This window comes from Haliotis cracherodii, unplaced genomic scaffold (genome assembly GCF_022045235.1).
Source record: "Haliotis cracherodii isolate W230 unplaced genomic scaffold, xgHalCrac1.p SCAF_4, whole genome shotgun sequence".
Classification (NCBI taxonomy): domain Eukaryota; kingdom Metazoa; phylum Mollusca; class Gastropoda; order Lepetellida; family Haliotidae; genus Haliotis; species Haliotis cracherodii.
The window spans coordinates 39302708-39314987 of record NW_027266297.1 but is presented as its reverse complement, the minus strand read 5'-3'; the positions used below and the strand labels follow the sequence as shown (position 1 = coordinate 39314987).

General features: G+C 44.2%; 1 protein-coding gene across 1 annotated transcript; it reads right to left on the bottom strand.

Annotated features, from left to right (window-relative positions):
* Nucleotides 1-320: 320 nt before the first annotated feature.
* LOC139479982 (uncharacterized) lies at nt 321-8755 on the bottom strand. Its single transcript, XM_071262941.1, has 3 exons — nt 8737-8755; nt 4859-4959; nt 321-2112 (listed from the first exon to the last, which is right to left on the bottom strand). Exons 2-3 carry the CDS (start codon nt 4957-4959, stop codon nt 816-818), a joined length of 1398 nt encoding a protein of 465 aa, XP_071119042.1. The 5' UTR covers nt 8737-8755; the 3' UTR covers nt 321-815.
* Between the last annotated feature and the right edge of the window lie 3525 nt (nt 8756-12280).

Genomic DNA, 12280 nt, shown 5'->3' with positions numbered 1-12280 from the left:
CCAGTTACATCACGGCGTGTCAGCTTAATGTGGGAGGAAAGCCCGAAGTGATGCAGGTCTCAGACGTTTACCACTTTGGTGAAACCGACGAGCACGGGTATGGTTCTGACAAACCTAGAAATATAATATGGGCGAACCGGGATTCGAACCCACAATTATAGGTTTCTGGCGTGCCCAAGGGACGCAACTCTGCACAGCGAACCGCGGCGCCTTAGACGACTGGGCCACCCGTGCCCCCTTCTGGAGTGACGAAGATCTTGTCTTGATTACACAATCGCAATCCTTACCAACCCCCCCCCCCCATTAAGCATAGTCCCCCTTTAACATACGTTACCGCTGACAGACAGCCACCGCACAAAGTTCGTGTTGGATTATCGTTAACCGATGTTTCAGTAATATAATAAGCATACAATATACACGCATACTAAACGTCTTACAACATCCAGACCGCCTCCGTGGTCTAGTGGTAGAGCGTCCACCCGGAGAGCGGAAGTCCGGGGTTCGATCCCCGGCCGCGTCATACCAAAAGACGTTAAAAGATGGTACTTGTTGTTACCCTATCTGGCGCTCGACATAAAAGGGGCTAAAACAAGGACCGGTATACTCTGTCCGAGTGGGGTTTTCATGTTAAACTGCGGCATGGTATCTCAGTGGGCTAGCACTATAAATCGGCATCACTCCAGACTAGTACAAGCAGGCATACACACACATGTGCATGCACGTCGCTACGTAAGTGCAATAATCTTGGACGCGACGTCAAACCCAATTTCACCTCACCCCTTACAACATCCATTGACAGACCCTTTAGGACGTTCCTACCTTCTAAGACTACCCCTAAAGTTGACATACTGTACCTCATTTGAACACGGCTGGGGGGGAGGGATATGACATGATCTGGGGTGTATAGGGACACTACAAGGGCTGAGGGCGGGTGTTCCAAAAAGAGATATACTGTGTGACAGATTCCTTGCAGGTTTTTTAGGAGGCCTTCTCTTGGCGCCATCGATTTCAGCATCTGGCTCTCTCATCAGAATATCCTGATAAGAACCTGATCTGGGAGGTAGCGACATACCAGTACTTGAACTTGATTCTGATCTAAGGTACATGCCATCCCTTAGTACTAAGCTGCAAACGAAAGGGTGTGATGTATCTTTCCCTTTTTGAAGACTCTCTGTCCCTGGCTGTGGTTTTCTTTCTTTAGCGAATTGATGTCTACGTGCTTCATAAGACAATCCAGAGACATTTGTGTAAATGGGGTCATCATCTGTTAATGGCTCAATTTCAGCCTCACACAATGCTTCGGCTCCGAGATCCTGTGAACTACCAGACTTGTAACCCACGGAGGAAGAACTAGAAGGTTGTCCTTCACGAATGTGCTTGCCAGGGCTCCATGTGGCATTCCTCCTTGTCTTATCTCGCAGGTTCTTATTCTGTGAATTGGCAAGATATAACGACCTTGACTTCCTAGACACTCGTCGTTTTCTTGGTGGCTTCTCATTAACAACCTTCATGCCCGAATCCTCACCAATCTCTTCAGACGACTCGACAGCAGTGGTATAGCTATCTTCGCTGCTGGCATCATACGATTTCGCTATTTCTCTACTGCCTCGTTCTCCTGGATAATCTACTGGATTTACATCACTCATCTTCTGTATGTCGCGTATCCACTTTGCTAACGTTCCCAACTCACCTGACTGAGAAGATGAAGCATCAAAGAAGACATCAGACTTCAAGCTGTCGTTTCCTGTTGGACATTGACGTGACCCTGCTTCAGCAGCTGCTGGGATAGGCCTAACTAAGGGATTCGTGCAGATGTAACCATAGGACTGTCGGAATTGGTCAATTGTTCCGCATACCGGTGGTAATGGGTCTTCTCCAAGAGATATCTCTGACTCTCTCCGCTGGGGAACACATGCGTCGTCTTTCTCATCAGCTTGCACGTCTGAAGAGTCTTTATCTCCGTGCAGATCTGCCTCATCTACTGAGGCCGAAAGTTCGTTGATGTATCCAGCATCTTCCGTTTGGTGCTGCTGTTTGCCGCCTAATTGTGCGGAAGAGCGAATACTTAGGTTTTCTACATCAGACCTGTTGGCTTCCGTATGTGCCTTCCTCCTAAAAGTAAACGAGGCCATTGAAACACTTTATCTGGTTACGGGTATTGATTTATTGTTACGCAAGTGTTAATACTGCATTAGAAAGACCGATAATAGATTAAACAACTGTAAGTTTCTTATTTTCGATATCCTGATGTGTAATGCGACTTTAATCATTTTTATTTAATGTTATGGTTTAAGTATGTGCAATTACTATATTATGACGGGGTGATAGCGATGTCTTAAGGTTAAGGCTGAAGACCCGGGTTCGATTCCAGATGGGTGAGATGATTGAAGCATATTCTTTGTGATAGAACATTAGCGAAAGAAGCGCACATATGGACACCAGATGTGACAAAAAGTTATCAAAGGATATGACGTCTATGATTCTGCCAAGTGTTTGTGTGAAGGACTGTCTACCCTGTAAAGTGGGTGTTTAGTTTATATCCAGTAGAACGTAGAGGTGTGTCTACTCTGTAATGTACGTGTTTAGTTTGTGCCAAGTAGAACGTACAGCTGTGTCTACTCAAAAATGAATTGTGAATTGAATTGTGTGTGTTAAGTTTGTGTTAAGGAGAACATAGAGGTATGTCTACTCTGTAATGTGTGCGTTTAGTTTGTGTCAAGTAGAACGTACAGCTGTGTTTACCCTGTAATGTGTGTGTTTAGCTTGTGTCAAGTAGAACATAGAAGTGTGTCTACTCTGTAATGTGTGTGTTAAGTTAGTGTTAAGTAGAACATAGAGGTGTGTCTACACTGTAATGTGTGTGTATAGTTTGTGTCAAGTAAACCGTAGAGGTGTGTCTACTCGGTAATGTATGTGTTTAGTTTGTGCCAAGTAGAACGTACAGCTGTGTCTACTCTGTAATGTGTGTGTTTAGTTTGTGCTCAGTAGAACATAGAGGTGTGTCTACTCTATAAAATATGTGTTTAGTCTGTGTCAAATAGAACATAGAGGTGTGTCTACTCTGTAATGTGTGTGTTTAGTTTGTGCTCAGTAGAACGTAGAGGTGTGTCTACTCTGTAATGTGTGTGTTCAGTTTGTGCCAAGTAGAACGTACAGCTGTGTCTACTCTGTAATGTGTGTGTTTAGTTTGTGCTCAGTAGAACATAGAGGTGTGTCTACTCTATAATGTATGTGTTTAGTCTTTGTCAAATAGAACATAGAGGTGTGTCTACTCTGTAATGTGTGTGTTTAGTTTGTGTCAAATAGAACGTAGAGGTGTGTCTACTCTGTAATGTGTGTGTTTAGTTTGTGCTCAGTAGAACGTAGAGGTGTGTCTACTCTGTAATGTGTGTGTTTAGTTTGTGCCAAGTAGAACGTACAGCTGTGTCTACTCTGTAATGTGTGTTTTTAGTTTGTGCTCAGTAGAACATAGAGGTGTGTCTACTCTATAATGTATGTGTTTAGTCTGTGTCAAATAGAACATAGAGGTATGTCTACTCTGTAATGTGTGTGTTTAGTTTGTGTCAAATAGAACGTAGAGGTGTGTCTACTCTGTAATGTGTGTGTTTAGTTTGTGCTCAGTAGAACATAGAGGTGTGTCTACTCTATAATGTATGTGTTTAGTCTGTGTCAAATAGGACATAGAGGTGTGTCTACTCTGTAATGTGTGTGTTTAGTTTGTGCTCAGTAGAACGTAGAGGTGTGTCTACTCTGTAATGTGTGTGTTTAGTTTGTGCTCAGTAGAACATAGAGGTGTGTCTACTCTATAATGTATGTGTTTAGTCTGTGTCAAATAGAACGTAGAGGTGTGTCTACTCTGTAATGTATGTGTTCAGCCTGTGTCAGATAGGACGTAGAGGTGTGTCTACTCTGTAATGTATGTATTTAGTCTGTGTCAAATAGAACGTAGACGTGTGTCTACCCTGAAATGTGTGTTTTTAGTTGGTGTGAAGTAGAACATAGAGGTGTGTCTACTCTGTAATGTATGTGTTTAGTTGGTGTGAAGTAGAACATAGAGGTATGTCTACTCTGTAATGTGTGTGTTAAGTTAGTGTCAAGTAGAACGTACAGCTGTGTCTACCCTATAATGTGTGTTTAGTTTGTGTCAAGTAGAACACAGAGGTGTGTCTACTCTGTAATATATGTGGTTAGTTTGTGTCAAGTAGAACACAGAGGTGTGTCTACTCTGTAATGTGCGTGTTAAGTTTGTGTCAAGTAAAACGTAAATTGTGTCTACCCTGTAATGTGTGTTTAGTTTGTGTCAAGTAGAACGTAAATTGTGTCTACCCTGTAATGTGTGTGTTTAGTTTGGGTCAAGTAGAACGTAAATTGTGTCAACCCTGTAATGTGTGTTTAGTTTGTGTCAAGTAGAACGTACATTGTGTCTACCCTATAATGTGTGTTTTGTTTGTGTCAAGTAGAACGTAAATTGTGTCAACCCTGTAATGTGTGTTTAGGTTGTGTCAAGAAGAACGTAAATTGTGTATACCCTGAAATGTGTGTTTAGTTTCTGTCAAGTAGAACGTAAATTGTGTCTACCCTGTAATGTGTGTTTAGTTTCTGTCAAGTAGAACGTAAATTGTGTCTATCCTGTAATGTGTGTTTAGTTTCTGTCAAGTAGAACGTAGATTGTGTCTACCCTGAAATATGTGTTTAGTTTGTGTCAAGTAGAACGTATATTATGTTTACTATGTAATGTGTGTTTAGTTTGTGTCAAGTAGATCACACAGTTGTGTTTACGCTGCAATGTATATGAATGTGCTTAGATGCAACAGTGTAGGTGTAGAATCTTTTGCTAAGGGTCCTTTCTACACTTTACCTGGCGTTCGCCTGGCAACGGATACATATCAATGTAGTCAGGGCAACCACTGCACAGAAAGCGGCAGCTACCACGATGTCGGACCAGGCGTAGAGAGGCATCTAAAAATTATAATAATAATTGGTCAGAGTGCACTTGATTTTAATCTCATATCCCTAGGGAGTATACAATCCAAGCTGCCTTTAGTGCGCTAGAAGGCTACCATCACATTACATCTCATCCTACCTGGTACCCACTCATCTGTGTTTTAAAGACAAATTTCACATTTAACCATCGTGATACAATTTCTCAATCACACGTGAAGTAAAATTATTGTGTGGTAGACAGTTATGTAACGTACGAGGTAGATTTATTGTTTGACAAATATTCATATTTAACCATCACAATATTAGATAGCGCTTGAGTATTGATTTAGCACTACAATAAAATGGGCTTCATATACTACACTGTGTAGAAAGGACGTCCAGTTAACTGCAACCAGATAATCCCCGGTGAAGATGCGGGTTAGTATCGGTATTCACCAACCCATGCTTGTCATAAGAGTTGAATAAATGATTTGGGTGGTCAGGCTTGCTGACTGGTTGATGCATATCATCATATCCCAATAGATATATGCTTATATCGTCAATCACTGGAATGGACCGCCTCCGTGGCCTAGTGGTAGAGCGTCCACACGGAGAGCGGAAGGTCCGGGGTTCGATTTCCGACCGCGTCATACCAAAAGACGTTAAAAGATGGTACTTGTTGTTACCCTATCTGGCGCTCGGCAATAAGGGGCTAAACAAGGACTGGTCGGCTCGGAGTCAGTATACTGTGTCTGAGTGGGGTATTCATGTTAAACTGTGGCATGGTATCTCAGTGGGCTAGCACTATAAATCAACATCAGTCCGGACTAGTACAAACAGCCACACACACACACACATGCATGCACGTCGCTATATAAGTGCAATAATCTTGGACACGACGTTAAACCCCATTTCACCTCACCTCACCTCACCTCACCAATCACTGGAATGCCTTTTACAGAACGCCGCCATGTAGCTGGAATATTGCGCAGTGCGGTGTTAAACAACAAACTTTCTGCCGGGAATCAGTGGGCCCTCTACAATGTGATGTGTGTATGGTTGTTCCAGTCTCAAGAGGAAAATATAGGAACTACATTCCAAAGATGTATGGTAAAGGACTTTGAAGAGTCGTATATTGTTAAATGCAATCTGATAAAGTGAGATAGTGAGTATGGTTTTACGCCGCTTTTAGCAATATTCCAGTAATATCACGGCGGGGGATACCAGAAATGGACGTTAGACATACTACACATGTCGGAAATCGAACGCGGGTCTTTGGCGTGACGAGCGAACGCTTTAACCACTAGGCTACCCGACCGCCCCAATTTGGTAAAGAAACTATGCTATGTGTGCTAATTTCTGCAGGGCTCATATGCTGGTTAATATAATCGGGGAGGGTGTGGGGAGGGTGGGGGAGGGTCGGGTTGGGGGTTGTAGACTAGTCGTCACAGTGGTTAAAGCATTCGCTCGTCGCGTCGAGAGTCCGAGTTCAACGTGCTATAGGAGTCAATAATTGTGTCGCTCGTGACGATAATACTGAAATATTGCCAAAAGCGGCGAGAAACTCACTACTGTGATCTGATTATTTGATGTTACGTGTCACATTCTGGGTACTTTAATCTGAAGTAATTTTTAAAAATACCTTCAGGGAAGGTCATATGATCATTAAGTCATTAAGATCAGGAGTAATGTTGTATATGTAATTCTGAAGAGTTCGCATGAAGAATATTATATTCAAAGTGGTGAGTGCGGACGAAATGTTGTTTCGTGGAAATTAAGAGTGAAAGTAATGAACTTCCTTAACAGGATATGGTGAACGGTGACAGAGGTCGTGTAATGGGATATTGGGCCTCCGCTTACAGTGTGACAGTTATATCCCCCCCCCCTCTCTCTCTCTCTCTCTCTCTCTCACACACACACACACACACACACACACACACACACACACACACACACACACATTGTGTTCCTATTCACCCACTCACCCCTTTTAAAAATCCTGTATCCACCCCTGCCAAATACATTACCATATATATTCTAAACAACAAAAGTTCCTATGTCATTGAAAAAGATTTAATGCAAAGTTATGTTTTTTACCAAATCTGAAACAATTTCGGTTTGCAACAGATAAAGGACTCCTGTAAGTGTTCAAATGGTTTAATTTGCCATACTGACTTCAGAAAATGCGTGATTTCATATATTAAAAAAACATGAACATGCCAAAAGGTCAATCTACAAATCAATAGCTTGTGTGTCCACCTCTGGTTGCGATGCAAGCAACACATCTTCGTCTCATGGATTGGACCAGGCGTCGCACAAAGTCCTGTGGAATATCTGTCCATATCTGCTGGAGCATGTTTCGAAGTTCCTGAAGTGTCTGTGGAACACGTGGTTGACGTCAAGGCGCAGATTCATCTCATCCCACATGTGCTCGATTGGTGAGAGATCAGGGGAGCGAGCCGGCCAGGGGATGACATTCAAGTTGTTTTCAGAACAAGTCGAGCAATAGGAGCCCGGGCGTTGTCATGTTGAAAGGTGATGCCTGGGCCATGACGACGCAAAAACTGTAGAACAACAGGGCCGATGATCTCGTCGCGGTAGCGCTGTCCATTGAGATTTCCATCTACCACTATCAAAAGGGTCCTCTGTCTTGCTGTAATCAAACCCCATACCATAACGTTGCCGCCCCCGAACCGATGTTCTTCAATGACAATGATTGATACACTCAAATCCGTCCATCGCTGTGGCTGAGGTGAAAACGAGACTCGTCAGTGAATAGAACTTGTCCCCACTGCATGACCGTCCAGCGTAGACGCTGTCTGCACCACTGTAGACGTGCTTGACGGTGGTTTCCTGTCAAAATGGGACGTTTGGCGGGTCTTCTGGCGACAATCTGCACATCTGAGGCGACGACGTACGATTTGTGAAGATATTCGTCGAAGGCCAGGGATGCTTCTTGCAGTCACTGTTGCTGACTGGAATCGATTTCGTAGGTGTGTTGTTCAAATCCAGTTGTCTTGTCGGTTATAGGTTACGCGTGGCCTGCCGCTCCGTGGATGGTCCCTGACTACATTCGTCTGTTGACAACGTTGCCAGAAACACCAAATGGTGTTTCTGTGGACGTTAAATTGTCTTGCAACATCACGTTGACTCGATCCTGCTTCAAGCATACCAATGGCTCGCAGACGCTCATTTTCGGACAGGCGTGGCATTTCGTAATGTTGAATAATTGCGTAATTTTGTTGTTTTTTCTGAATGGTTGTTGTCAGCACGATGCTAAACAAAGCATATGGAATCCCGTTAACGCACATGTTTTTATACCCATTCTTGGGTAGTGAAATGCATGGGGCTTGCATAAAAGTCAACTTTTGCATGGAATGCATGCTTTTCTGTAGCAGTTGCGTTTTTGTGACTTGATTCCATACATGTACTACAATATTGAAAACCAAACTTTACTTGTTTGAAAAATACTCTCAAATATTGGTGTCACAGGAACTTTTGTTGTTGAGTATATTATAAATTTAAAACTACAAAATACGGATACCCGTTAACAATGGCGCTTCACTAATATCATTGTTAAGATGGGCTTCACACATTGTACCCATGTGAGCGAACGCTTCAACCACTTGGCTACTCCCCTCCCTCCCCACTCCGCCATTAAGAATCTGTTGCTAACACGGTGTGATTGCGTGCGATCATTTTATGTAATTATGGTATTTAGACGTTGCATCTATATCAACAGATCAGAATAGTACATTAATTATTAAAACATTCTATTGAAAAATATATACCAAAAAAGTACGTTTTACTTACTTTCTTCAGAGGAAACTGATGCCCAACTCCCCGATGGTGACAAATGTGAAAATAATAATTTATAGATATTCAGTTTAATATTTCCGCGATTTGGTTTTGTGAAAAATAGAACAGTGGGCCAGGCAAGCCAGTGTGTTTCATTTTCGTTATTGTAACTTCCTTTACTGTGTTACCATGACTTTCTGAAAACAGCGTGTCACCAATAAATTAAAACGAAGAAGGAAATGTTAATACATTCACATTCAAATCTCAGTACCATTCGAAGGCATTTTGGATCTGTGGGTCTTTTTCTTAAAGTTGAGGTTTGTCGTTTTGGGTCTTTTGATTTTTTTTGATTTTTTTGTTACTTGAAGTTGTTTCGTAGTGGGTCTTTCACAAAATATACAAAGCGTCAAGGCTAGAGAATAGCCAGTCTCGATTTTCCGCCCAATCTCTTTAGCTATACTGCTGAGGACATCCCATTAGGGATCACGTTAGAACGACCTTTCATCCGACCAATCATAGCATCGCTTACCAGATTATGAAAGTGACAGTCGGAATGTGATTTCTATTCATGCAACCTCGAACGATAGTTACGGGTTTAACGACTGAATCCATACAATCTAGACCATCTATTAGCCATTACAGAATGTTCTTTCGTTCAGGATTCAAATTTGTCAAAATATGTTTCGAAGTGTAGTCGCCAATTTGAAATTAGTGCCGTAAAGCACGCGCAAGGTCGGTCTGACATGACCCCTAATGGGATGTCTTCAGATCTTTGTTTAGCGGTAGCGAGAACTAAGATCTGATTTTAATGAGATTGTTTTCCGCCGAAACAGATTCCATTGGGCGTAAAGGGAAAGATAGCCGTGAAAAGTATGTGCATGGATCACTGAAAATCATCGATGACATCAGGTGTACGCGAAAAGGGTAAGCATGGCCTGCTCTACACCATCTTCCCGAGGCAAGAGATTTAACTGACTTCAAAAGTCCATTTTCCACTGGACTTTTATAGTCAGTTAACTCACTTGCCTCGGGAAGATGGCTCTACACAAGAGCCAGGCACTGACTACAAGAGCATAAATTTTAGTTGTATGTATTTTACTGCTTCTTTGTGCCCTTCGAATATACTCTTAAACAAACGGGAGAATACTCGGAAAAAAACTTAAATGTTCAAAATTGTAAGATATATTAGTTTCTAGTAATAGTTGTATGATAATAATGAACAAACTACGAACACATTACAACCGGTAGTGAACTGTGACAGTAGATGATATGACCGCCAACGATCTTGAAGGACGACAGGGGTAAGATGGCAATTTCAACGTTGACGTTTTTGGATCAGTAGTGCGTAATAACGGCGCGATTTGTCAAACATTCATTCACTCGACGAGGCATACTGCGTATGAGTCTTCCAATACAGATTTGAGAGAGTCTCCTCATACAGCGCCTTGTCAAGTTCAGGCAACGTGGTCGGCGGCCTATGACGTTGACGTACACGTCTCCGTATCATGTCCTAGACGTGTTAAATGGAGGAAAGGTCTGGGCTCATCGCTGGCCATGGCCTTCTATGGATGTTGTTCAACGTCCCGAGAGACAAAACGTCGACCCACACTCCTTGAAACGGGACAATATGTTGTTCTGACACTACTGTCCAGTGACCCTTGCACAAAATGGAGTAGGGTTCGCCCAGTTACAGTGAAGTCACCCCACACCATAGCCGATCCACCGCCAATCTGTCATGAGGTCTCAGGTTGACGTTGACTTGTTCATTTCGACGTCGCCAGACACGACCGCGCCCATCAAGGAAATACAAAGTGAATCATGGCTCATCTGAAAACATGACACGTGACCAGCGTCGATTGCCCCAGTTTCGACGTTGCGTACACCATTGACGTCAGTTGGCAATATGTCGATTTGCAAGGGTGGCACAACACGTGGCGGTCGAGCATTTCTAATTGTCTGACCAGTAGCTCGCACTCCAGTAGCCAGATGAAAGTTAGCACCAATTTGATTCGCCGTTTGATCTCGATTTCGCAGTCCGGTTTCAGGTCAATCGGTCCTGTACTCTTGTCGTTGACAACGGACGCCCTGAAGGGAGTGGATAGTCAACATTTTTGGTTTGCTGGTACCTGTTTCAAAGTCTGCTAATCACAAACACAAGTTCAAACATAAACGATGAATGAAATAAAGAAAAACATACTGTATAATAAGGTGAGGTAAAATTGGGTTTAACGTCGCGTCCAAGATTATTGCACTTATATTGCGACGTGCATGAACGTGTGTGTATGTGGCTGCTTGCCCACTGAGATATCATGCCGCACTCTCACGGTATACTGACTCCGAGCCGACCAGTCCTTGGCCCCTTAATGCCGAGCGCCAGACAGGGCTAACAACAAGTGCCAACTTTTCACGTCTTTTAGTATGACGCAGCCGGAGATCGAACCCCGGACCTTCCGGTCTCCGGGCGGACGCTCTACCACTAGACCACGGAGACGGTCACTGTATAATAAGTAGAAACTAAAGCACAATTATTATTTTTAAGAATTTTTTAGGACAATTTATTGTTTTCGAATCACAGCTCCCTCACACAGAGGCACCCACCCATCCCCCACCCACCCAGTCACCCACCCACCCAGTCACCCTCCCACCCAGTCACCTACCCATCCCCCACCAACCCAGTCACCCACACACCCAGTCACCCACCCAAACCACCCACCCAGTCACGCTCCCACCCAGTCACCCTCCGACCCAATCATCCTCCCACCCAGTCACCCTCCAACCCAACCATCCACCCAGTCACCCTTCCACCCAGGCACCCTCCCACCTTGTCATCCACCCACCCAGTCAACCACCCACCCAGTCACTCTCCCACCCAGTCACCATCCCACCCAGGCATCCACCCACCCAGTCACCCACCCACCCAGTCACCCTCCCACCCACCCATCCCCCACACACCAAGTCACCCACCCACCTAGTCACCCTCCCACCCAGTCATCCACCCACCCAGTCACCCATCCACCTAGTGATCCTCCCACCCAGTCACCCACCCACCCACCAACCCAGTCACCCATCCACCCAGTCATTCTCCCACCCAGTCATTCTCCCACTCAGACAATCACCCTCCCACCCAGTCACCCACCCAACTAATCACCCACCCACTCTCCCACCCTGTCACCCTCCCACCCAGTCATTCTCCCACTCAGCCAATCACCCTCCCACCAAGTCACCCTCCCACCCAGTCACCCTCCCACCCAACCACCCACCCAGTCACCCTCTCACCCAGTCACCCAGTCACCCACCCACCCAGTCACCCTCCCACCCAGTCACCCACACACCCAGTCACCCTCCCACCCAAGCCACCCACCCAGACACCCTCCCACCCAGTCATCCTCCCACCCAATCACCCTCCCCTACTTTTTTAAGAGTATATGGACAGACGCATTTTAATGTTTCCGTGATGTTTTACTGTCATACTTAAGATGGCTTGAAATACTTCCGCCTGTGATTATATTATCATATGAAAACGTCCTGAAATCGATTGCCTCGGGAACTTTCGGGAACT